This window comes from Aspergillus vadensis (assembly GCF_003184925.1).
Source record: "Aspergillus vadensis CBS 113365 unplaced genomic scaffold BO88scaffold_4, whole genome shotgun sequence".
NCBI lineage: Eukaryota > Fungi > Ascomycota > Eurotiomycetes > Eurotiales > Aspergillaceae > Aspergillus > Aspergillus vadensis.
Genome location: NW_020292042.1, coordinates 1,363,212 through 1,387,872, shown reverse-complemented (window position 1 = coordinate 1,387,872; position 24,661 = coordinate 1,363,212). Strand labels below are relative to the sequence as shown.

Sequence of the window (24,661 nt, the reverse complement as noted above, 5' to 3'; positions counted from 1 at the left end):
GTTCAGCCTCAGAAACCACCGCATCTCTTGATTGTCCTGCAAAATTTAAAGTCCCCAATTTCATCTTTCCCGATTTCTCTTTCTCTCTTTTCTCTACTTCTTCCTCTCTCCATCGCGCGTCCCTCTTCTTCTCCTCATCCTTATCTCTTATCCTCCTTCCCCTCTTCTCCCATAATCTCCTCTCTTTTTCTGATCTCCTCTGCATCAAAGTAATATACTTCTGCTTATCTTTTATATTTCAAAATGGCCACCACAAACGAATTCCCCGCTAGTGATGTCAACAGCTACGACTATGTCATCGTCGGAGGTGGCACAGCTGGCTGTGTCATCGCCAGTCGTCTGGCTGAATACCTGCCCAACAAGCGCATCCTCATCATCGAGGGTGGCCCCAGCGACTTCATGGATGATCGTGTGCTCAAGCTGAAGGAGTGGCTCAACCTGCTTGGCGGCGAGTTGGACTACGACTACCCCACCGTTGAACAGCCCATGGGTATGTTGTGAAACCTCTCTCCTTGCATCCGAACAACCATCAATCGCAGATCACCTTTCTCATGCCCTCTTTCACTCTACAGGTAACAGCTACATCCGTCACTCCCGCGCGAAGGTTCTGGGCGGTTGCTCCAGCCACAACACCCTGATCTCTTTCCGTCCCTTCGAATACGACTGCAAGAGATGGGAGCAGGCCGGCTGCACTGGCTGGTCTTTCGAGACCTTCACTCGCGTCCTGGACAACCTGCGCAACACCGTTCAGCCCGTCCACAACCGTCACCGCAACCAGCTGTGCAAGGACTGGGTTCAGGCTTGCTCATCCGCCATGAACATCCCCGTTATCGAAGACTTCAACAAGGAGATCCGCTCCAAGGGTGAACTGACCGAGGGTGTCGGTTTTTTCTCCGTCTCTTACAACCCCGATGATGGTCGTCGCAGCAGCGCCAGTGTCGCTTATATCCACCCCATCCTCCGTGGCGAGGAGAAGCGCCCTAACCTGACTATCCTCACCAATGCCTGGGTTTCCCGCGTCAATGTTGATGGAGACTCTGTGACCGGTGTTGACGTGACCCTGCAGTCGGGCGTCAAGCACACCCTGCGCGCCAAGAAGGAGACCATCCTGTGCGCTGGTGCCGTTGACACCCCCCGTCTGATGATGCTGTCTGGCTTGGGACCTCGCGAGCAGCTGTCTGGCCTGGGAATTCCCGTTGTGAAGGATATCCCCGGTGTGGGTGAGAACCTTCTCGACCACCCCGAGAGTATCATCATCTGGGAGCTCAACCGCCCCGTCCCCCCCAACCAGACCACCATGGACTCTGACGCTGGTATCTTCCTGCGTCGTGAGCTTCCCAACGCCAATGGCTTCGATGGTCGTGCTGCCGACATCATGATGCACTGCTACCAGATCCCCTTCTGCTTGAACACCGAGCGTCTGGGTTACGACACTCCGGTCGATGCCTTCTGCATGACCCCCAACATCCCTCGCCCTCGCTCCCGCGGTCGTATCTACCTGACCTCGGCTGACCCCAGCGTCAAGCCGGCCTTGGACTTCCGTTACTTCACTGACCCTGAGGGCTATGATGCCGCTACCATCGTGGCTGGTCTCAAGGCGGCTCGTGAGGTTGCCAAGCAGTCGCCCTTCAAGGATTGGATCAAGCGCGAGGTTGCCCCCGGCCCCAACGTGCAAACCGATGAGGAGCTCTCCGAGTATGGTCGTCGTGTTGCCCACACCGTCTACCACCCCGCTGGTACTACCAAGATGGGTAACTTGACTCGCGACCCCATGGCCGTCGTCGACCCCAAGCTGAAGGTCCGCGGTCTGAAGAATGTTCGTATCGCCGATGCCGGTGTCTTCCCTGAGATGCCCACTATCAACCCCATGTTGACTGTGTTGGCCATTGGTGAGCGTGCTGCGGAGCTCATCGCCGAAGAGGCCGGATGGAAGCGCGAGCAGCCCCGTCTGTAAGCGCGTGGCCCTTTCATCCAAACCGCAAAATCAAAAGCAAATTAAAAAAATAAAGAGCAAGGAGTTGATTCTGGAACGGCGCATGCATGACCCAAGCGATTGAGATTTTATTTTCTTTGCATGTGTAGTCTCCAAGTGAGGGCTTCAGCTTCGATCGACAGATGCATGCATATGCGATGGAGTCGGCTTGCCTTACATGATTTACGATTGATGATTTTAAAGCGAAGAAAAATAGCCAGATCAGGGGAAGGTTCATGGATATACAGTTATCTGTCCTTGGTGTGATATCCTGGCTTGTCTTTTTGAATTGTTTGGTTGCTGTTGCAGTACCATTATCTCATGTACAATGTGATCTGGGTTGTCATGCATCCCAAGTCATTATCTGCTTGTATTATATAGCACTGGCATGTTGCGCAGGAAGCACCAGACATACCGAAAGAAATAGAGATAAGAATTTATTTTCAAAATGCCTAGTACACCCATGTAGAAACAATATCGATCTTCATAAAGCAGCTGAAATGACTTGTATCTATGATTGGCATTCTATTTACTATTCAAATGGGAGGTCTACTTTATTCCGGTTGTGTAAATGACCCAAGTACAAAAAGAGAGGCAAGGAAAAAAACCCACGACAGTCCGCCCCGTGCAAGTCTCTAAACCGACGCGAGCCAAGAAGAAATGAGCAGCAGAATCCAAACCAAAACTCCCAAGCCTGCTAGAAAGATCGAATTTCGAGCGTAACGCATGAATGAGTAACAACCAAACAATTTCTGCAGCGCATAACTCGTTCAGACAGTATGTGCGCAATTCAAAAGACGCTGCATATTATTTGCCGGTATCATAGATCTTGACTCCGCGCTTCCAGACTTGTCTCACAGTCAACGTGGGGCCCGAGAAGGGGTCCTCCTCATCATCCAGCACAAGCAAGTCCGCATCCGCGCCACTCTCCAGGGACCCCTTGACGCCCTGTAAACCCAAGAGGCGCGCGGGGGTGGCGGAAGCTGCGTTCAGAGCCTCGGCCGTGGAGGCGCCTGACCAGCGACGGAAATTGTTGACACACTCAATGAGGGTGGCTGAGCTGCCGGCGATCTTGTCCGAGCCCTCGAGGGTCAGCCGGGCGCCGTTTTTGATGATGCGCTCGCCATTGGTCCAGTCGTAGATACCGTCGGGGAGACCGCATAGCTTCATGGCATCAGTGACGAGGATGAGGCCGTCGGGGTGGGCGTTGTAGGCAATGCGGATCGAGGTGGGATGCAGGTGGATGCCGTCGGCGATGACGCCGTAGAATGGTCGCGGGCATTCATTCTGCCCTAGGAGGCCGAAGATACCGGGGTTCCGGTGATAGAAGGGGCGCATTGCGTTAAAAAGATGGGTGATCATGGTGGCGCCTTGCTGGGTGGCGGTAAGGGCTTGCTCATACGTTGCGTCTGAGTGGCCAATGGAGTAGATGATGTCCTCTGATGTGAGGGAGGGAATGTTCGGCAGCATGTCTCCGACTTCAGGAGCTGCTGTGATCATGCGAACTGATTTGGATGGGCCGGTGAGGTTCTCTTTGCCATAGCAAGCGATGACATCTTCGAAGCATGTTGCTGCACGAAGAACTTCGGTCTTATGCACGCCATTACGGCCAGTGCTGATGAATGGACCTTCGACATGAGCGCCTAGCGACTCCGCGCCATCCTCGGCGCGATGGCTCTTTCCAGAAGCACCTAGCGATGGAAGTACCTGCGTATCAAGAATGAGCCTCTGTTGCCGCTTATTTCCAGTTTACTGGTTATCTGGAGGTGTGGGGGGTAAGTGAGAAAATACCTGCCAGTAGACTTCGGGAGTAGAGCTGACTACCGTCGGGAGGTATGAAGTCACCCCCGTCCTGGCAAGACCTTTGTTGACGGCCCGCAAACCTTCATCGTACAGTTCTTTTGAGGCCTGGGGAACGGAGAAGTCGAAGCCCTGAGCACCATTCAACTGTACATCGATAAGGCCGGCAGCCAAGATGCGGCCGCCAAGGTCGATGACCTTATCGGGGGAGAGATGTAATCCATAAAAGGCCTCCTGATCCTTAAGAATCTTCCCAGAGATTGAATCAATCCATACGTCCTGCTCGACGAGGTCAAGTCCCTTGACGATACGGCAGTTGGTGAACTTGGTGATGCGGGGCAGGGAGGTGGATGTTTTGCCAGGCATGTTGGGTATACTTCGAGCCGCGCCGCGCTCACCACCAGACTTTGGGGAGTCAGTCGATGATGTGAGGAGAGGGGAAGATAGACGGACGGACGGATGGATGGGCTGTCTGAACTACTAAGGGAAAATAGGGAAGAGACGGGACGAGAGGAAGAGGAAATTGGTTGCGGGGTAGGAGGGAAATTGGTAGGACATTATGAATGAATGGGAAGAGTTGGAGGGAATAATACTACAAAGTACATGGTGACATTGAACCAGGAACTTGGATGGGGCAAAAGGCAGGGGCAGGCAACGTGGACAAGCTCGATCGCCATGATGATTGTGCGGTTGGCCTCGGGAAAAACGGCTTGGGGTAATTGACGTTGCCATTCCCATGGTTTGGGGGAGCGTGATGGGCCGGAATGTGACGTCGATGTGTAGAGACATTGAATATGGATCGGACAGTAAAGGCGAAAGATTAACTAGAGGGAGGACGACGAGGTGACATTCTTCCCCGGGATCCGTCCATGGTTGGCAGTAAGGAGTTACTCCGGAGTGGGTTCTTGAGGGAGATAGCCGATGGAGCAAGTGACTATAGACTTGATGAACTAGTCTATTTAGACGAGGAAGCAGTCAAATTGAAGGGGATTAATTAGATTTGGAGAACTACATAATTTGATAGGCCAAATTACTGGAGTATGTCGTGAGGTCATGTTGCATATTGAGCTCCTTATCTCGTCTGTCTCGTCATAATCAATACCGACACGAACAACCCCCGTATTTTACAGGATGGGAAGTGAAACCATACCAACAATACATCAATACGGCTCAGATACTCAACAACGTCTTGGATTGATACATATTCACGTGACTCAGGGTACTTGCCTTTTTCGGGTACTCTGAATAGCAAACCCCAAACAGGAAGGAACAGTGTGTAGTTGTTTGTCTGCATGCATGCATTCATTCATTCATTCCCAATTCCATTCCCATTCTCTGACCTTTCAAGCTTCCCCTTCTTCTAGTAAACACTCCTATTTACTCTCTCTCCATTCCCTAGGATTCTTCCACTTCCACCTCTCTCTTTCTTGTCAATCTCCCTGACTTTCCTTCATTATTGCCCATCTCACATCCTCCCGCTCCTTGTGGTGAATCTCTTTTCTTATTCTCCTCCTTTTTACTGTGCTTCTTCTTCTTCTTCTTATCCAATGGGTCACTGGGTTCGGTTACTGGGTCCGGTCCGACTCCACTGGGCGGGGAAGACCCAAGAAAACCCTCATCGGTAGCGAAAAGCCACCAGCACAGGTTTAGCGGAGCGGGAGAGAAAAAAAGAGGGTCAAAAAGAGGAGGGATTTGGGTTCTTGGATGCTACCTCACGACGACCGTACCAGCAAATGAGCCGAATCGTCTCCCCGCATTCGGCTAAGCTTCGAAGGAGCGATGTCACCGTTGCCTTTGCAGCTCCGCCGGGTGAATCAGGATGGCTCCATGGCCAGATTAACCACCTTGAGGCTGACTCCGCTGACTCTGGGTTTGTTTGGTTGCAGCGACTCGTCTGCTCCATCGGCCTTGTCCGCGCGCTTCTCCGTCCCTCTCTCTCACTCTTTCGTTCTTCACCACCAACCCAATCAACTATGGATCCGATGACGGATGAGTTAAACCGGATTATCGATCCTATCCAACTGACATCCAGTCGATGGATTATCAGTGAGAAAGGTCCGTCCGTCCACTCAATTCTCCTTTCTTTTTTATTTTTCGTTCTTTTATCTGCACAACAGTTCCTCTTCTCCCTAGATTGTTCTGTGCTATCACTGCGATTACTTTGCTCCATTCACATCTTACTACTACTACTACTACTACTACTATATTATCTCCAACCAACCCCTGGAGATAAGCCTCACCTCCCGTGATAACACGCGACTGGTCTTGGGGTCTCGACCATTGCCCTCGTGGTTGTCATTTGGCATACTTGCATCGGAGGTGCATTGCTAGTCTGGTTAATTTCCTTGTCGGATCTTCGATCGGCTACTACTTGACATTCGAATCATCCAGTGTCTCTTTTCATTGTTATTCCCTTGGCCATTAATTGGGTGAACAATTTTCTGTTACCTCCGCCCTTTTATTTTTGAGTTGCATCTCCGCATTTTCTATTTCTCTTACTCATCTATTACCCCCTAGTTTTCTATCTCGTTTTGACTTTTGGGTCGCTTGGGGTCGAGTGGATCGTGTCGATTGTTCTTTTCTCCATCCTGCGACTGATCGGGTTCCCGCTAGAGTCAGTCGGAGACCGATGATTCGTTGTGGTGCTTGACTATCTCGCCGTCTGACCACGCCGGCACTCACTAAACGAGTAAGCTAGTTCTTCTAGTGCGTCTTCTGTGCCCACCGGCTCGAGGACCCAGAGATAAGGTACGACGGCTTTTTCTTGTCATCCCATTGACTTTTCCCGTTCCCTATTGGGTTTTGTGCGTTGCAACACTGGCGTTGAATCGGCTGCTTGTCTATTTGGATGTTCTTCGTATCGCGGAGCTACCTACTCCCTTTTTCTGCCTATCTCTTGTGTGTCGTGTGTCCTCCTCCCCGATGATGGCTGTTATCACCGTTGTCTCATCCTCTCTACTCCCACCGTGGTATCCTTGCCCAAGTTGATCCCTCACCATCGGCGCACTCTCCTCGTGGCTTAGACAGGTGAGATTCCTCCTCAGCTGGATGTTACAATTCATATCCGAGCCCCCGGAGATAAAAATAAGCCAGAGCCCCCATCGACCTTAATTTTCCTTCCACCCAATTTATCATCACCACAGCTGCAGCTTGGGCCAAGGGTTTCACGCTTTTTTTTTTTTTTTTTTTTTTTTTTTTTTTTTTTTTTTTTTTTTTTTTTTTTTTTTTTTTTTTTTTTTTTTTTTTTTTTTCTGCCTGCGCCCGTGACCAGTCACTGTTTTCCCTTTACTGGTTCTGTGCCCACCCCTTCATTCTTACCCCGGATCATCTAAGACATCCTTGCCTGATCCTGCCTTTTTTCCTCCTTCCTCCTTCACTGCCATAAGTCCAACCCTTTTAAATTTAGTACTCTGGGTCCGCCCCAGTGCGTGCTACCAGATTTCTACATATTTTGGATCGCTGGCTCCTCCGTCATCCTTCTCATTTCCCCCGGGGTAGTTCCGTCCTTTCTTCTCACAGTGATACCCTTCATCCTGTTTGTTTTCCTCCATTGTATCTACTTCTTATATTTCTTCTCCTTCTCTTCCTCTTCCCTCTTTTTCCTTGTTCTCGTTATTAGGTGTCTCTTCCATCTTTCCCTCAGCCACCATTCGTCACATCTGTTTCCCTGCACGTACATTTCTACACTGTCACTGTCTATACCTGCACATACATGCCATTGATCCCGTCTACATATGCACACACCTACGCGTTTTGAGTAAGTCTGCTGACCTGCCGAAAAGCCGAAAATCAATTCACCCCATCTGCCATTGTTCCTGGGGCATCTCCATACAGCATTGAAGCTGTCCATCAACGACAATGGCTTCCACTACGACGGGACAGGAAGACCTCCATCGTGAGAAGGAAGTCCCCGCGGTCACTTCAGATCCAGAAGCCGGTCAGGAAGTCCAGCTCACTGGTAAACCCTGGATGTACAAGCCAATCAAGATCGGTCCCTGGTCGTTGCCGTACTTTGCCTCCCCAGAATCCCAGCTTCTGCTGGTCTCCTTCGTGTGTTTCCTCTGCCCGGGCATGTTCAATGCAGTCAGCGGTTTGGGCGGAGGTGGTCAGGTGGACCCTACCGATGTCAGCGATTCCAACACCGCTCTGTACAGCACCTTCGCAGTAGTTGGTTTCTTCGCCGGGTCCATCGCAAACCGCATTGGTCTCCGCCTGACTCTCTCTATTGGTGGCTTTGGCTACTTCCTCTATGTGGCCTCCCTTCTGTCGTACAACCATAACAAGAACTCCGGCTTCCTGATCTTTGCGGGCGCGCTATTAGGTGTCTGCGGTGGTCTGCTGTGGTGTGCGCAGGGTGCGGTCATGATGAGTTACCCGAACGAGAAGGAGAAGGGTAAATTCATTGCTATTTTCTGGGTGATTTTCAACCTGGGTGGTGTGATTGGCAGCTTGGTGAGTCCTTTGGTGGTTTACTCAAAAGGTAGTACTTCTCTGACCCTGATATACAGGTACCTTTGGGTCAAAACCTGCACTCTGAAGCTGGTCAGGTGAATGACGGCACCTACATCGCCTTCATGGTGCTCATGGCGCTTGGCTTTGTCCTTGCCTGGGCCCTCTTAGACTCGAAGTATGTTAAGCGCAAGGATGGCTCGCATGTCATTGTGATGAAGAACCCCACGTGGAAGTCCGAATTGAAAGGTCTCTACGACACCATTCGGACCGACTACTACATCATCCTGTTCTTTCCCATGTTCTTGGGGAGCAACTGGTTTACTGCCTATCAATTCAACAGTGTCAATGGTGCTTTTTTCACCATCCGGACGCGGGCCCTCAACAATCTCCTCTACTGGCTTATGCAAATGATTGGCGCATTTGTATTCGGCCAGATCCTCGACTTGAAGTTCCTTACCCGCCCAGTCCGAGCCAAGCTCGGTCTTGGACTCCTTTTTGCCCTCACAATGGGCGTTTGGGGCGGTGGTTATGCTTTCCAGAAGACATACACCCGGAAGGATGTCGAGGCAGATACCGACTGGACGACCAGCGGCTATGTCGGGCCCATGTTCTTGTACATGTTTTATGGTTTCTATGACGCTGCCTTCCAGACCTGTGCTTATTGGTTAGTGCCGCTGTTAACTCCCCATTTGGCGGCTGCGCTTATTATGTGCATTTTACTGACTGATACGGGTTGTGTAGGTTCATGGGTTCACTGACTAACAACGCTCGAAAGTTGGCCAACTTCGCCGGTTTCTACAAAGGCATCCAGTCTGCTGGTGCAGCTGGCATGTGGCGGTGAGTCCTAGAAGCCCCTTCGCTCGCGGATTCAGGCGCAGAAGCTAATATTTATACTTTGCCGCAGCATGGATGCCGTGGGAACCCCTTACATGACGGAATTTGCCTCCTGCTGGGGCTTGCTCGCCGGCAGTCTTGTCATTGCGTCGCCCGTAGTGTTCTTGAAGATCAAGGAGCATACCGACGTCGAAGCGGACCTCAACTTTTCGGATGAGACCGCTCAAGAAGTGGGTGTCCCGCTGGAAGACCATCCTTCCGAGAAGAAGCAGGATCCAGAGTTGGCCATCGTGAAATGATGACTAAGCTTTCTTATTTTTACACGCATTCCATTTCAGCGGAAAGAGGTTGCTGGAGTTCCATGATGGCCAGGCATTAGCCTCTGTGTTTTTGGTGGTTGGTTATGTTCTATTTTCCTTCCTGTTATTTCGCTGGATATCCATGATCAGATTGGGTTTTGGAGCGTATCACGACATCTAGCTGAGGCACAATTACGTCAGCCACAGCAAGTTACGAATATCCGTAATGGACTTAATATGACATGAATCTTTAAAGTCGCTGCAAAGTGTTGCAAGAAACCCGATAAGTTGTAGGACGACATGGTGGAAGGATACATTATCTCGGAAAGCAAACATGTCTAGGAAAGCTTGCGTGCCACTCTTTAGGGTTAAGGACAAGCAAGTATCGGAATAATTAACACAACAGGGGAAATTTCCCCGCAATCCTAGTCGTCGGTGGTACTCGACGCTGTGGACAGTGGTACGAACGACTGCGTGTGTGTAGCCTGCGCAGTGCCGTTGGTGGTATAATCGGGCCAAATCTGAGTTGTACCCGCTGCAATATCCCATCCAAATAAAGTACGGTTGAACAGCTGTAACGCTGCGATCGGTTGATAGTATGGGACCTCATGCCCAGCCTGATATACGCGGGTGAAAGAAAAGTTGCCATACTCGCGCGTCTCCCCGTATTCAACCCCATCTACCGTCATGGGTGTGTATCCCGCTGCACGGAACTGAGCTGCATGGGGGTAGTTTACTGCGAGCGAGATGGCCTGACCACCGAACCAATTACAGATGTAGTCGGCATCGCCGTAGATCAAAGACACGCGTACGGGGAGTCGGAGGATCTCTTCGAGGTCCTCGATGAAATTCGGCCATACAAAGTCGCCGGTCTGCTGGAACGCGTAATATACGTCGCTACTGGACTCGGTGTAGTTGATGTCCACGCCAATAGCATCCATGACTGAGTCTTTCTTGAGGTAGTCAACAAAGTAGGACGGCGGGGTCGGGTCCTACGGAGACATGAGCTGTGTCCCTGTTCGGAAAGTGCAATCCTTATCCTTGTCACTTACATTGTAGGGGTGGCGAATATCATACACGCCACGGCCCCCAAACTGGTAATAAGGCCCTTCTGTACAACAGCTTAGCAAAGACCTTCATCAATACATCCCTGCAGGGGAATTGCAAAACCACTCACCGACATTGTCCCTGCACATGTTGGCTGCTTCTGTACAAATAGCATAATCAGCTAGCGAGGTTCTGTTGGTCGATTTACACAACGCAACCTGATCCTGGCATCCATTGGGCATCGTGTTGGCGAACTTCATATAGTTGTACACTGTGTCATTGAGCTAGCAAGTATGAGCAAAAACGATATGATATCCACGACGTGCAGATATCAAACTTACAGCTTTGATTCCATATGTATTGTTGACAGCAAAGTCCGGGTAGTAGTTTGCCTATTCATTGCTTAGCGATGTTTCTTAGGCCGCAGCGTATGCGCGAGCTGCTTTTATACACACCTGAATCGCGGCATCAATGATGCCATTGATAATCCCGAGGGAATTGAAATTAAGTTGGACGCCATTCACTTCCCCGTTAGCAATCTTGGAATTTTGCTCATAGAAATGATTGAAGAACTTCGGTCATCAGCTTCATATGAGTGCATCCAGAGAAGAAAACCTACAGCTGGTCCATAGTGTCTTGATCAAGTCAGCACACGTCAATCTGATCTGAAAGCTGCACTTACCCTCCGTAGCTCTCCGTCCAGAGATTGAACTCCTTGGGCTTGACTTCAGAATCTAGCTGCGACAGACCACCGAGAAAGCCCTGAAGTACCTCCCAGGTTGCACGTGCAGCGATATTGGTCGTGTCTGTAAGATAGGAACATGAGAAGAATGCTAACTGAGAGTCAAGCCAGTCAACTAACCGATGATTGTGGCATCAATAACTGGGTATCGGCCCTGAACTCCAGCAAACGAGGCGTTCTCGACGACTCCAGTAATCGGGTTCAAGGACCCGGCCTCAGTTTCACTGTAAGAGAATCCTTTGCAGATAAGATCGTAAGCGATGTACTCGGGATGTATCAAGGCAGCAATATTTCTTACCCACACCAAGGGGCTGGGACAAGAAAAGAAGATTGGTGACTTCGTTCCAGGAGTACTGGTTGATGATTGATTCGTACTCTGGGGTGATGTGACACGGACCCAACTCTGTTGTGAAAGCGTCAGAACATGCAAGCCTTTACTATTTTCCGCTTCGAAATTTGGCCAACCTTCGAAAAGCCCAATCAAAGAATCGCTTCCAGGGCCACCATTCAGCCACAGAGTCACTGGATCATTCTCGGGATCACGACGTGACTCAAAAAACCAAAAGAAGGTATGCGACTCTGGCGAAAGATCGACATATCCGGAGTATGATTTGACTCCAGGCGTCGTCTCACAAACGCCTTCGGTTCCTGGTTCTTTATACCTGATAGTGACATTGTTCGGAGTTTTTATCGATTTGACGCCAGTGGGTGCTTTCGGTAACTGCCTTCTTATCGTAGATGACCATTCATTCTCGGGCATAGCACAACTGAGTGCAGCCAGGGGCAATAAGAGCACCAACTGAGAGCCACGCATGGTGTTGTTCAATGCAAGAACAGACTTAATAACAGCTATACCTAGTTAAATGTCCTTGGAAATTAAAATCTATACATGCACAACAAGCCACTCGAGAAGTCCTCCAAGGAGAAGGGTCAGCAAAAGACCGATGGGTGGGGGATGTCAACCCCAGCCAGGGCTTTATATACTACATCGTTGCATGAGCGACAAAGTTTGAGAGAAGAGTCGCAGGCCCACATGGTGTGAGGGGAGAGAGATTCATATCCAGTGGATAGAAGATACCATGCTGGCGGAGATTAGCATGCCATGCAGCTTGCAGAAGACAAACACTATTGTGTGGAAACGAGGTTGTATCCCGCCGCCGTTTCCGGCCTGATCGGTGAGGCGTCAGTTGAGCAGCGCAGCATCTCCTCCAATAACCGAGGCGGAAAGGAATGACTGGGTAGGAAGAGGAGGGGGTGGATGGAGCCGAACCCTGCATGAGATATCCCGTGCTCAATTTGCCAATAATAGTGATAACACATTGTCTCGCTAGTGCTGTACCTTGGTACTTTTAGTGTCTTGGGTGTTTTGATTCCGTGCCTCACAGGACCTGAACCCAACCAGCCGTGCTTGATGGGTACTGTAACAGTTGACTGATCGAATCCGTGTCCGGAATGAAAGGCCATGGAGAAAGGATTGTGACTCAGTCAATGTGGTATCGGTGGCCTAACTTCCTTGGCGGGACAGGTATTGGATGATGGTGGAGAGCTATTTGTTGGCTACACAATGGCAGACGCTGTGGCTGTGAGTAAGATGATGCAGGGACCGGGATTGAACAGGATGATTCAAGTGCCCGGTGCGGGGGAAGAGGCCAAGAAAAAGACACAAAACAGGAGAAGATGTGCAGACCATCGTTGACACCAATAACAGGTGGAATGAGAAAAGAAGATAGAAGAGAGAGAGAGAGAGAGAAAATGAATGGATGACGGAGGGAGAGACAGACAAGACGGGAAGTGTGCCTGACCCCAAAGCACCTGCCTGATCGGGACTGGTATGCACGGGACCTCCTCTCCACCACATCTTGGATCTCCACTTGAGACAACAAACTGGCACAGACTGAATACCTGGAAGGTATACAGGCGTATTATCCGGTCCGCTCAAGATGCTGCGACTGAGCAAGTTTTGAAGGTATGAGGACGGTTTGTTCCACAACGTCCTATTAACTTGATCCCATCTGCAGGTGTCTGTTCTTTCATCCTAGCAGATAATCCTCTCCAGACATTGCCAGCTTCCACTGTATGGAGAGAAATATGAACCGATCGTACCGACTCAACAGATGTCACACAGTATTGACGGTGATAAGAAGATCCCTCCCAAGCGGTCAATGGGTGGAGTTCACTGCAAGGGTGATCGAGCAGCAGCAGCAGCAGCAGCACAGACATACCTGAAGAATGCCCAGCAAGGGTGGTCTACAAGAAGTCGAGATCCTCTTCAGTTCCATCGATCTACCTGCTCCCGTATTGACAATTGGCCGCTTGTCAGCCATACAGAGTTCAATCAACATAAGCTACTACAACTCTCCGACGAGGCTAAGTTTACCATAACCCGAGTAGCATGCGTTAGGTCATTCATTTTCTCATGTCGTACTTTTCGACTCTGTATGTACAAATAATGGGAACAATCGCCCCGTGCAAGGGGACAAATCAGGCACATGAAGTACATAAGAAATAAGCATCAACCGATCCGAGGTTCACAGAATTTCGAACCCGGTACATAAGAGCCCGCGAACGCCAAGCGCCCATTTCCCTTTGATGCATACAAATGTTGTAAAAGGGGCCTGTTTTAACAAATGGCCAAACAAAATCGCCAAGAGCAGTGCAGAAAGCAAATGAGTTCTAGATCATGGCACAAATATGAAATAATGTCGCAACGATGTTTCCAAGCCGCTTAAAGACTCAGGCCGAGTTCCGCATCGAGGTCGGCTGCGAAAGTGTTCATATCGTTCCGTGATGCCGCAGCGCGATCGTCGGCAAGCTGTCCGTCTCCCAAGCCGGTCAGACCAACGCCTGGTTTCTCGGTATCGAAACCCATGATGTCGGAGAGATTGTTCATGGTACCCAAGCCGAAGCCATAGTTCTTCCCATTACCATTCCCGGTATTCAAGCCATCATCGGGGGCAAGGAAGTCCGCACCGGCATCGTCAAAGTTAATCAAGGCATCGAAGTCGTTCTGGGTTACTTCCGCATCATTCGCCAGGTCCATGAGCTCACTGATGCTCAGCTCCGAATCGAAGTTGGGGATGGTGAAGGCATCCTGGTGATAACTGGGGTTGATGTTGCTAGTGCTCCCATTCTCGCTACCGTCGGAGGGTGGGGGCGTTGATGCGAATTCAGGACCGCTTTCCTTGGGAAGCTGATTGGCACGTCTTGCGCCATCAGATTTCGGATACGTCAAGTCAGGGATCTTCTGCGCGAGAGAGTCGGGGGGCGGGGTCAAAGTGTTGACACGTGCTGAGGTGTCAACTATGCTGTTCGTCCGTGCCTGTACATCTTGCGGTGCTACTGTAAGCTGAATTCCGGCCTTGCGAATGGCTGCCTCCAAAAACGACGTCGCGAAGTCTGCCGAAGCATAGATTTCTCTCAGACGTTGTAATATGCGCATGCACTGGTAGAACCGGTGAAGGCTGGTCATCCGAACGTTGTGGTCACTAGACTTGATATCGAGGAGATGAATAATCACAGCGGGAAGCAGGACCGTAACGCCAGTGGTAGGGAAATAGCGGGTCAGGTCTAGGCTGTGTAGATCCTGGGCAATGTTTGTAATTTCGATCGCAGCAAACCGCACCTTATTCCTAGAAATCTCCTGTAGTTCGGCGTCCATCGAAGGGAACGGGATCGCAGGTAGGACTTGAGGGCGATGAAGAGCGCTGGACGTGGTCAAATAAACCATCTTCAGGAGTGCACGATGAGAGTGAAGAACTTCCTGTGCCTCATTTAACTTTGAGGGCGCTGCGGGGGCGTAGCGTATCTCTGTCGGAAGGTGGGCCAGCCAGTCTTCCAGCTCCTGATCACAACGACGAACCTCGAAGGTCTCCGCTGCGGATTTCTTGGGTACCAACATCATGGTGGTTTCCATCGTTCCACCGAATTTGTGGCTTAGAACCGAATATTGAGCCGACAGAACATGGCTCACACAGAGACAAAGTTTGGCCTTCTCAATGAACATCAAGGCCAGCTCTCTCTGATGGCTCACGCTCTGAAGAATCTCCGAGTTGCCTACCATGCTCACAATTTCCGGCGAGAAAGGATGGAACTCGAAATCGTCAAGAGTCAACATCGGAACATCACAGTCATCGTCTTTCACGCGCATGGGACGTCTCATTCCCAAGGCGATCAGACGATCACGCGTATATGTGCTCCACCAGATCCGTTTCCACATCCGTTGGCGCCGGACATCCATACGGGAGTTGCCGGGGTCACGATGCAGGCCAATGGTATGTGCGAGGGACAAGCTTACACCCATCCAATGCCAGGTATCCTTCTGGTCATCAGGCGTCTCATACCAGTAGGTCATTAGCAGTAATGATTGGACGAGAGAAATTCGGTCAACTTCGTAGTCAAAATCATAGAGGAGTCGTGCACGCTGAAAGAAAGCTTTACGAGCCGCCTTTCTGGTGGGGTAGCCGGCAGCGTGGAGATGCTTCAAGTCGATAAAAGCTGTGCCGGCGAACATCACGGCTTGGAATAACAATAGGCTCATACGGCGGATGCCATCGTTTTGCACGATCGTCTGCAGGAAGTCTTCTAGGTCAAGGAGGGGCATGTAGGTGTGGACGTAGTGGATGTAACTTTTCAGCAATTCGTTGCGTAGTCCCACGTCGGGGACAGTCAAAGCTCCTTTCATGGACAAATAGTCGATGTCCTCTTTTTGCAGACGTGGCGGCAATCCGCGGATGTAGTCTGGTAAGACAACACCGCCAGACCTGGTATTGGCGAAGGAAGGGTCCAGCAGCTGTTGAATCTGCGAAGTCACATGGTGCAAAGGAAGCGTCGCTGGGACAGCGGGATTCGGGGCCATTCTTCTTCGATAGCGATCCCCGGAGCCAATTCTGTTCGCTTGGCTTTGATCTGTACAAGTGCGCATTAGCATCTTAACGAACATGATACAGTGGAGATGGGTCATTTGCCACGATCTCCGAGACTAATCGAGGGGGGATACGAACATAAAAGATGTGGCATATGCTGCCCCTGATCCAAATCTACAGAGCGCTGCGAGGGAGAAGCCGGGGCCATATCGGAAAGGCCATGACACTCGCTAAGTCGCCTGAACAGACTAGCCCCGTCATCGGGGATTTCTGCAGGGGATTGAGACAGCTGGTGAGGGTTTGCATTATCGACCTCAACACGTGATTTCCTGAACAGTGGCAACAAGGCGCGCTCGTGGTTAGCCGGCACTTCTGCGGAGGGAAAACGGAAGACATGTATTCGACGTAGACGAACTTTCTCCTCTTGCTCTCAGTGACAATGCACTCTACTTGGTCCAAACGGCAATTCGTGCAGGGCGAACCATTTTCGACCACATCACACCGCACTTTGCGAGCCCGGCAGCAGCAGCAGGCCTTGGATGCCCTCCGTTTTACAGGGCGGGCATTGGCGGGCAGACCGGCAGTGGAGGCTTTCCTCTTGGATTTGGCCTCGGTTTCCACGGTGGATTGAGGGGTGGGAGAAGTTGTTGATACAGCAGTGTTAGTCATTATGCAAAGCGTGAATTCAGTTGAACCGGATCATCCGTGAGTAGGCCAGCCTTTTGTTTTCGTATCAATCGTGGAAGAGGAATTGTAGAAAAACGGCGTGGAGAGGTATAGCGATAATCAGAGTAGACTGATAAATGCGACTTTCTTGGTAGATATGGAGGATTATAGGTAATAGGACAAAAATGGCGAGGGTAGGAGTAAGGAGTAAGTAGTAGGAGTTAGAACAAGAGAAAGGTGGAGGAAGAGGTATGAAGTAGGGAAAAGGAAATCCAGAACGTGATCCAACAGAGGTAAAAGTAACAAGAGTGGAGAGGGTTCCTTTTTTTATGTTCCTTTTTTTGTCTGTTTTTCTTTTTTTTTTTTAGAAATTATTTAAAATAAATTCATACAGGAATTTAAGTTAGAAAGAATCACTTTCCGCCGGAAGGGAGAGAGAGAGAGCGAAAGAGAAAAAGGAATCACAGGACCACGTTCCAATCTTTTCGTCCAAAGGGACGAAAATCGAGACAAGACCTGGGGCCGGGGAGGAGAATGTTTAAGTACGATTGAACTAGTGTCAGTAGCAGCAGCAAATGTCGCAAGTGCCTTTTCCAACCGTCAGTCAAAAAACCAGTCAGTCAGGAGGCGTTGGCGTTGGGGATGATGAGCCCCAGATCCACTCGCCATGGTCGCCTCCCCCAGACCAGAACCGTGGAATTCCGCCTAGAAAGTGGAAACCCAATGGCGGACGGTATGCTCCGTACTAGACTTTGAGACTAGGGGAAGGAAAAAAAGAGGACCTGACCCGGGTTAATCATCAGCATCATCATCATCATCGGGGTTGTCGTCGTCGTCGTCAAACCGCGCCGGGGGGTTTTAGTTGAGTAGTGAAAAAGACTCTTGCTACCTATTGTGGACTAGACTATACTCACTAGTCACGCTGGCCAGAAAAGAAGGCCGGCGCTAGTGCGGGTCTGTATTTACCTCAGACCGCATCGACTAGTCCCCTTTTGGGGGGGAGTTGGAGGCTTCAATTAGGAAAAAAGGAAAAAGCGGGTTCCAGTCGGAGTGGTGGGGGAATGGAAATAATAATTAGAATTTAATAATAATAATAATAATAATAATACCTATGGATGAAAAAGACACAATCAGATTACGGGTGTCTTTTTGAGCCAGTCGTTGCGCATTGCTTACTGTACAGAACACCCCCACTGGAGACACCAACGACCATTCAGAAACCCATGACTATTTGTTAAGATCCACTACCAAACGCAGGACCCCCTCCTCCTCCGACCCAAACAAGTTTAGTGAAATACTTACTAAGTATTTAGTGGTTCCCACCCAGTTCCTCAGCTTCCGTTCCACAGCCGGTTTCTTTCTCAGTGTTAGTACTTACCAGTAAGTAGATAGCAGTCTACCCATTTCCAGTCAAGTGAACCCAACTCCCGTGCCCTTACTCCGTATTTTCCGTCCTCTTAGCCCGTCCCCCCTCCCTCTCTTCCTCCTCTTCCCCACCACTACTAAGGAGTAGCAACGGACCCAGAAGGCGATGGCAGTTTTCCATACCCGATTGAGAGGTGGTTGTCTCCATCGGCCCGGTCACGTTACTGGCCCTGTCCGCCACAACCAGTCATCGGCAACTTGGCCACCACCGGAGGGGACCGGGAGCAAATTCAAGGTCCTGCCATTGGTCTGAACTAAACGTTGCTATCCCCAATTTCCCATGAGACAAGACAAAGACTCTTGGAAACCTTTCCTCATCGGGTGTTTACAGTGAGATTTTTCTTTTCTTTTCTTTTCTTTTTTTTTTTTTTGGTAGAATATTCCTTCGCGACTACTTTTGACCCTGGGACATCCTTTAAACTGTCATGGCGCTATTCTTCCGTGCAGGGATGCAGCCACGGGGCGGTATACATACGGAGTAGTGCGGTGACATTTCCGGAGTCAGTTAGTTAGCTGAACAAACACACACACACACCAAGGGAGGATGCGTCATATTTGGTGTCGGAAAAGATTCCGGCTCTTGTGACTTCTTTTGCTTGCATGCACTCGCAACTCTGGACTGGAGAAGCACGGCGTCTCAGAAACTCGGGTCTGCTTCCGTCGGCTTCCCTTTCATTGCCCCCTTTTACGTCAGTCAGTCAGTCAGTCAGGTTGGCTCGAAAATAGTGATTATTACCAGAATGTAAATCATTCGGCTCTTTGTCTCTAATAAGATTTTCTTTCCCGCCGGATCCGTATTGCAAAGCGTAAGTATACTACTGTGTGTTCTTTGATCGGGGATCGGCCCCTGCGGTACGGAGTACACATCACGATCTCCCTTTTGCTGAACAGCCGAGTATGGGTCAGCCAGCCAGATACCACGGAACCGAGGCCCGTAAGCGCTCCGTTTAGATTATCCCGTATGCTCTCTAGTTATCTACCATTCCTTTTGTGTAATATACTGTGCGCGTATGGTGATCTCGGACTAGGGTGGATTCTTCTGCGCTATCGGAGCCTACCTCGATGATCGTTATGATAAGACACACACACACACACATACATACACACATGCACAGCGGTCCTCTTCACTTACAAATTCATTACCTTGATGGATTGTCGTCTCCTTGCTTGGATCGCGCTGAGGAAAACCCTCTACGTATCAGTCAGTAGTTAGCCATTGTCACAACACAAATATTCGTTAAATAGAATGACTTGGAAAAAATGCAGCCTGCAGCTTGTTTGCACTCGGTATTCCGATGACCCATCCAGTGCGGACGGTGCAGATGTCATGCGGTCTCGAAGCCGGAGGCAGAGAGGACTAAGTCTTGAATTTGGTGGAGAGGGAGTGGACTTATGACGATCATGCACATATCTTTTCCCCCTGTTGAAACTTAGTAAGTTACATTGTAGTACAGCAGGGCCTTTTTAGGGAAAGGAGGCCAACTAACAAGGTATCATTGCCAATGCATCAGGAATTAATAATGGACCAAGTAGTTGTCGCTGGCCTACAGCATCCAGACCTGGGAGAGACTAAGCCCAGTCGCCAGGCGCTATGCAGCATGAGGGATAGGAGCAGGGCAGGCCCGCCCGCCAGCTGCCCAATGTAGGATCGCAGCCGATCCCGCATGCCGATGGAGGGGCGAATCGTTGGGCCGGACCAAACCTGGGACGACACTGGGAGTTGGGAACGGTATCCTGCGGTTTAGTTCGTTCGGGGGATTAATTATTTGGACACAGAATTTCAATAAATGCGGTCACTGTCTGGGAGACCCACTGAAACTAGGAACTGGAGAAAAGCGGGAGTCCTTGAATTCGGCTCGCCCGCCGCATCGAGACCTAGTCCTCTCCGGATGAGTCGTTTTAGATCCTTACAGTGGCCCTCCTTAAGCATTGAAAAGATATCATTATTGAAGAAAAAGTTACGAAAATGATAGTATGACAATAATATGCAAACATCGTCAACAGGAGCAACCCGACATTTAGTTCTGGATGGGTCGTGAAATAGTGCTGGTCACAGACTGGGGCAAAATATCGCGCGGGTGGATCGGCCCCAAATTCTTGATGCTGCTGGCGCTGCTGCTACACACACACACACACACACACACACACACATTGTGCATGCGAGTTGTCAGTCAGAATTCAAAGGAACAGCAAAACGAATCGTCGCAGCAATGGGGTGCAAAGCACACCATGCTCTAGACCTGGCCACTAGGCTTTACGGATGAATAATATTAATCATCATTCAAACCCTGCGTGAATTATTACCCCTGCAATGTGATCTCCCCAAATCATATTCATGGAAAGAGTATCAGCAACAAGCTCATCCACGTGATAGAGGGTCCGATGTCACGCTTAATAGTGCCGACAACCGGAGGAGACGAACCCTCTCGCAAGGTAGCAAAGAATGTTCCGTTGGCGCTGTCCAATAGTTCCGTCGGAAATTGCGAGCCGTAACGGCCCAGAATCTGAGCGGGTGACCTGTGAGCTCGCTCCCCCAGACGGGATCATATTATCTAGCTGGCGCCCGAGTGGAGCATTGGAGGGACCAGCAGACTACTGCGTAGTAGTGTGTACGTATTGCCAAAGGCTATTTGTGGCTTGAGAAGAGGTCGGGGGAGCAGCGAGAATCGGAGGAAAGAGCTCGGTACCCCACAAGTAGAGAGAAAGGATGGCGCACTGGGGTAGAACCAGGCACCTATGATGAGCTTAGAGCCTTCCGGTTCCCTCCAGGTGGATAGACCAGATAGCTCGCTTTCTGTTTCATGTACAGTGTCGTAATGAAGGGTGGCATGAAAGGGCGGTTCCTTGCTGTCAATGTGTGCCATCACAACATGCTGCATGCCACTACTGTGAGAAAAAGCCCTACACTTATATGTGATTGGGTCAGCTCGTTGTAGTCAATCAGTTCATGCCTCAATTCCTGATAAAGAGTGAGCAAGGCACCAGCACTACAACTACTTAGTTATCTTAGACCTTCCTATTTCAGAAGTTCTAGCGTTATAGTTAGTTTGTCCAATTTCACATGAATATTCTGTGCTCACCCTTGGGGGGAGCATGCAACCCTTTCTCGCAAGCAGTACTACTAGAAGGTAAAACAACGAGATTTTCATGCCGTAATTAGGGATTGATTGACTGGACCACGATGAGAATACGGGGGGACCCAGCAGTGGCTTAGTAGTACTTAGTAAGTAGTATAGGTAGTAATTTGTGGGGGAAAAACGAACCAACGCCCAAGCGGTGGTGATTGGTCCGTGTGGATAATCTCCGACCATCACGAGGGAATTCCCCCACACCAATCAGTGACATTTGAGCGGATTCCCATGTGGGACTCCCACAGCTGACTAACCGTCGGCTGGAGGACGATTGGCCACCAATCATAAATCGCGTAATGCTCCCCGAATTGGACACAGAAACGTGGAGTTGCTCCCGATCGGGGAAAGACCGGGATTTTCTCGTTTTTCCCTGGACTGGCGAAATGGAGCTGTGACGGTACCGGTCGTTTTACTTGAAGTCGGTAGCCTTAGCTTTTTTCGTGTCTGGGGCAAGTTACGTATCTTCCCCAGTCATCAGCTGCCATTAATAGTAAGGGGCATGGAATTGGGATTGGGTCAACTTCTCGACCCCAGAGCCGAATTTCGCTTGATCCATCTATTGCGGGCGATCGAACCTTCCAGCTCCAGTTTCTCCAGCCAACATTCCCGCCTTTGCCCCAGCTTCATTTACCCCCTTTTTAAATTCTCGGACTGTTCCGTGCTATCTTTTCAGAATTAACCCGGGGAGGCCGGGGAGCTGACTTCTTCTCCCAGATTGATAGATAGACAGGAACCTGATCCCTCGCATTCCTCTTCCCCTTACCTATGATATCATATCATGCGCGCCTCTACTACTATCTACTATCCTTGCCTACTTACTATCACTAGTTCGGTTGGACATCCATCCTGTACGTAATTGGTGGATAGACTGAAGGTGCAACACCCGCACACTTTCCCTTGTATCCTATAGAAAGTGAGTAGATGTCTTTCCACCATGGAATCACAGATAGATACATACTCAGCCACAGTGGCACGCTCCCCCGCTACTTACTCGCCATCCAGCGGATAACCCCAGATCCGGGGGGTGGGCAGCCTAGGAGAGTCTTGCCTGTTTCGGTAATCATGCCTATCAAGGAAGGATACCTCGATAAGCGACCTCACCCGTACTAGAGTACGACTGAGGGATATAATCACATACCAATCCCATGACTCATTCTATAATTCTGTACGAAGTATCCCAGTCCAGCCGTTCAACTTGAGCAAGGGGGTAGCAGATACATTAACTGCCGCAGTCGGTCCCTCTATGTACGCACTCGGACATCTTGCCGAGAGCAAGCTTGAGCTCGGACATGGCAATCCGAGAGCCATGGCCCTGCTTGCCACCCCACGTTCTTTCATGTCTACTGCAAGCCACCAGCGGTAACCCGATGGACGGGAGAGGGGAGAAGAGGGGAGAGAAGGCTGGGTAAACTCACAGGCGGAATAAAGGAATCACCACGACGGAAATGAAGTCATACCGTGCATGGCTAACAAGGTTTAGGCGAGTCCGAGAGAGGTCCGTGTCAGAAGACTTGCGCTGCACGAGGTGGGCCTGACAGATGGAGAAGGAGAGCTGTCGCATGCCCATCCTGCTAGTACTGATCTGGTCCCGGCTATGGGTGTGAATATTTGATCCCTTGAGAAATTGTTGCAGGACTTGACTCATGGACTGCTCAGAAATCCCCGCATGACTTTGAAAAAAAAAAAAAAAAAATTGTGATGGCCATTGAAGCTAGTAGTCGATGAATTGCGGACATTTAGTGTTGGTCTGTCAATTTTATGAAGGATGCGGTGCAGATCGCGGGGTAACCCCGCCAGATGATAGCAGGATCCAGGTTGTAGCTAATGAACAGAATACTACTATTTCTCCGGTATATTTCCGTCCAAGCAACTGATGTTTTACATGCTTTGAGATTATTGGCAGCATTCTCGTATACTGTTGAATGATTAGCTGATGGCTACTACTTACTCATTAATCCTATAAGCGAGTTGAGATATATATTCAGTTCCCGACGCTTGGCGTACAGACAGAGTGAACTTAGTAACGTGGCATAAGGAATTGAACCCCTCACTCTAGCAGCCATGAGCACATCCAAGTACTAATACCGGCCTAGTCTTAGTGCATACTACCTGTATTTCTGCTAGTGACTTTCTGTACGCGAAGGAGACAAGGCCATAAAGAACTAGATGTAGTAAGAGAAGGATGTTTTCGAGAGAATCAAGTATGAGTTCGCTCATCCATCCATTCATCGTCAGCCTTATCCACTACCAAGTGCTTGTGCTTACGACTAATCTTCCCAAAAATACATATACACTGTTATATAATATTTACCTTCTGCATGCCAGAAATGAAGAGCTTACTATATTGACTGGTAGTTCGGCCAAGTTGTGACATGTTATTGGATAGTGGTCATACTGAACTATATGTAAATATACTCCAGGGTTGAACTAGCGCTCTTTACTGATGGGTGACTTCCAGCTTCCCTAGGTAAGCTCATGGAATGTCCGACAGTTTACAAATATGTAATCATCCATATATATACATATATATACATGTGTGTCTGTATGTGTGTAGGATTGTCTGGTGCTATAATAATCACCCTGAATAGTAACCCATATACATATACACATATACATATTAGATAGTTGAAGGCTGGCCCTTCATCAGACGACTATGCATAAGATATAGTGGACTAGAGTCCTACAGCCACCAAAGACTACAGTGGGGAAACATTTTATTCGGACATATATTCGATGCCAGAGGAAAAGGTAACTAGATAGCTCAAGGAAGGTTATAGAGGCAGTTCTTGGAATTTACCAACAGTCAGATCTCTCATGTCCTTCTCATATTCTTCACTTTCTTTCGAGTTCTCCATAGCATTGTACGCTTATCTACAATTTCTTCTCTAACACCCCGCGCAGTGTCACCTTTACAAGCCTCCGTAATACTCACTTACTCCCTTTACACTTCCGACTTTCTGTTATCTATTTCTTGTCCATTGCTCCTGTGGACTTTCGGCCATAGTGCGTCGCTCCAAACCAGTCGGGTCTGACGACACGATGTATCAGTGATGCTAATTTTGGTTTGAGCAGAACCTCTGCAGACTAGAGATTAAATAGCGACTCCAGTAGAGACTTAGAAATTGAAATTGAGGACCGTGATAATAAAAGCAAATTATGCGAGGGTGCTTTCATAAATGAAAGTCATCTGCCCCAGAACGTGATCTAGCCCTGAATGAGAGCTTCGACATTTGTCAGATTCGACAGAAACAGTACGATAATGGCACCCAGTAAAGGCTTGATAAATCTCGAATGTGTTGGGATATGTAGATAAGCTCCGTGACTTTCAAGCTGCGTCAAAAAAAAAAAAAAAAAAAAAAAAAAAAAAAAAAAAAAAAAAAAAAAAAAAAAAAAAAAAAAAAAAAAAAAAAAAAAAAAAAAAAAAAAAAAAA

The 24,661-nt window shown here is 49.4% G+C and overlaps 8 protein-coding genes across 8 annotated transcripts; 4 read left to right on the top strand and 4 right to left on the bottom strand.

Annotated features, from left to right (window-relative positions):
- Window positions 1-243: 243 nt before the first annotated feature.
- Window positions 244-1,954, top strand: BO88DRAFT_333583 (GMC family oxidoreductase; the record flags this gene model as incomplete). Its single annotated transcript, XM_025702771.1, has 2 exons — window positions 244-490; window positions 540-1,954. 2 exons carry the CDS (start codon window positions 244-246, stop codon window positions 1,952-1,954), a joined length of 1,662 nt encoding a protein of 553 aa, XP_025566201.1.
- A 127-nt stretch (window positions 1,955-2,081) lies between these two features.
- Window positions 2,082-2,669, top strand: BO88DRAFT_213687 (uncharacterized protein). Its single transcript, XM_025701950.1, has one exon. It carries the CDS (start codon window positions 2,209-2,211, stop codon window positions 2,545-2,547), a length of 339 nt encoding a protein of 112 aa, XP_025566200.1. The 5' UTR covers window positions 2,082-2,208; the 3' UTR covers window positions 2,548-2,669.
- On the bottom strand, window positions 2,664-4,238 carry BO88DRAFT_213640 (N-acetylglucosamine-6-phosphate deacetylase). Its single transcript, XM_025701947.1, has 2 exons — window positions 3,764-4,238; window positions 2,664-3,679 (listed from the first exon to the last, which is right to left on the bottom strand). The coding sequence occupies exons 1-2, from the start codon at window positions 4,136-4,138 to the stop codon at window positions 2,780-2,782; spliced, it is 1,275 nt and encodes a 424-aa protein (XP_025566199.1). The 5' UTR covers window positions 4,139-4,238; the 3' UTR covers window positions 2,664-2,779.
- A 3,129-nt stretch (window positions 4,239-7,367) lies between these two features.
- Window positions 7,368-9,622, top strand: BO88DRAFT_212752 (unc-93 family MFS transporter). Its single transcript, XM_025701945.1, has 5 exons — window positions 7,368-8,224; window positions 8,281-8,888; window positions 8,966-9,061; window positions 9,129-9,454; window positions 9,559-9,622. The coding sequence occupies exons 1-4, from the start codon at window positions 7,631-7,633 to the stop codon at window positions 9,355-9,357; spliced, it is 1,527 nt and encodes a 508-aa protein (XP_025566198.1). The 5' UTR covers window positions 7,368-7,630; the 3' UTR covers window positions 9,358-9,454; window positions 9,559-9,622.
- Window positions 9,623-9,782: 160 nt separating this feature from the next.
- Window positions 9,783-11,960, bottom strand: BO88DRAFT_333737 (S10 family peptidase; the record flags this gene model as incomplete). Its single annotated transcript, XM_025702775.1, has 10 exons — window positions 9,783-10,349; window positions 10,410-10,468; window positions 10,535-10,688; window positions 10,746-10,796; window positions 10,860-10,976; window positions 11,024-11,039; window positions 11,087-11,210; window positions 11,267-11,383; window positions 11,445-11,549; window positions 11,612-11,960. 10 exons carry the CDS (start codon window positions 11,958-11,960, stop codon window positions 9,783-9,785), a joined length of 1,659 nt encoding a protein of 552 aa, XP_025566197.1.
- A 740-nt stretch (window positions 11,961-12,700) lies between these two features.
- BO88DRAFT_213570 (uncharacterized protein) lies at window positions 12,701-13,734 on the top strand. The gene is made up of 2 exons (XM_025701946.1): window positions 12,701-13,112; window positions 13,186-13,734. The coding sequence occupies exons 1-2, from the start codon at window positions 12,978-12,980 to the stop codon at window positions 13,594-13,596; spliced, it is 546 nt and encodes a 181-aa protein (XP_025566196.1). The 5' UTR covers window positions 12,701-12,977; the 3' UTR covers window positions 13,597-13,734.
- Window positions 13,735-13,871: 137 nt separating this feature from the next.
- farB1 (putative C6 transcription factor (Ctf1B)) lies at window positions 13,872-16,677 on the bottom strand (the record flags this gene model as incomplete). Its single annotated transcript, XM_025702767.1, has 4 exons — window positions 13,872-16,051; window positions 16,147-16,337; window positions 16,459-16,514; window positions 16,564-16,677. 4 exons carry the CDS (start codon window positions 16,675-16,677, stop codon window positions 13,872-13,874), a joined length of 2,541 nt encoding a protein of 846 aa, XP_025566195.1.
- A 5,772-nt stretch (window positions 16,678-22,449) lies between these two features.
- On the bottom strand, window positions 22,450-22,797 carry BO88DRAFT_450989 (uncharacterized protein; the record flags this gene model as incomplete). Its single annotated transcript, XM_025710612.1, has 2 exons — window positions 22,450-22,573; window positions 22,646-22,797. 2 exons carry the CDS (start codon window positions 22,795-22,797, stop codon window positions 22,450-22,452), a joined length of 276 nt encoding a protein of 91 aa, XP_025566194.1.
- Window positions 22,798-24,661: the final 1,864 nt, after the last annotated feature.

Coding starts and splice junctions, on each gene's coding strand:
- BO88DRAFT_213687 (XM_025701950.1), top strand. CDS start 2,209: ATGGATATACAGTTATCTGTCCTTGGTGTGATATCCTGGCTTGTCTTT.
- BO88DRAFT_213640 (XM_025701947.1), bottom strand. CDS start 4,138: ATGCCTGGCAAAACATCCACCTCCCTGCCCCGCATCACCAAGTTCACC. Junction 3,680..3,763: donor CTCCCGAAGTCTACTGGCAG/GTATTTTCTCAC, acceptor CTTGATACGCAG/GTACTTCCATCGCTAGGTGC.
- BO88DRAFT_212752 (XM_025701945.1), top strand. CDS start 7,631: ATGGCTTCCACTACGACGGGACAGGAAGACCTCCATCGTGAGAAGGAA. Junction 8,225..8,280: donor GTGGTGTGATTGGCAGCTTG/GTGAGTCCTTTG, acceptor CCTGATATACAG/GTACCTTTGGGTCAAAACCT. Junction 9,062..9,128: donor GGTGCAGCTGGCATGTGGCG/GTGAGTCCTAGA, acceptor ACTTTGCCGCAG/CATGGATGCCGTGGGAACCC.
- BO88DRAFT_213570 (XM_025701946.1), top strand. CDS start 12,978: ATGCACGGGACCTCCTCTCCACCACATCTTGGATCTCCACTTGAGACA. Junction 13,113..13,185: donor CGACTGAGCAAGTTTTGAAG/GTATGAGGACGG, acceptor CTTTCATCCTAG/CAGATAATCCTCTCCAGACA.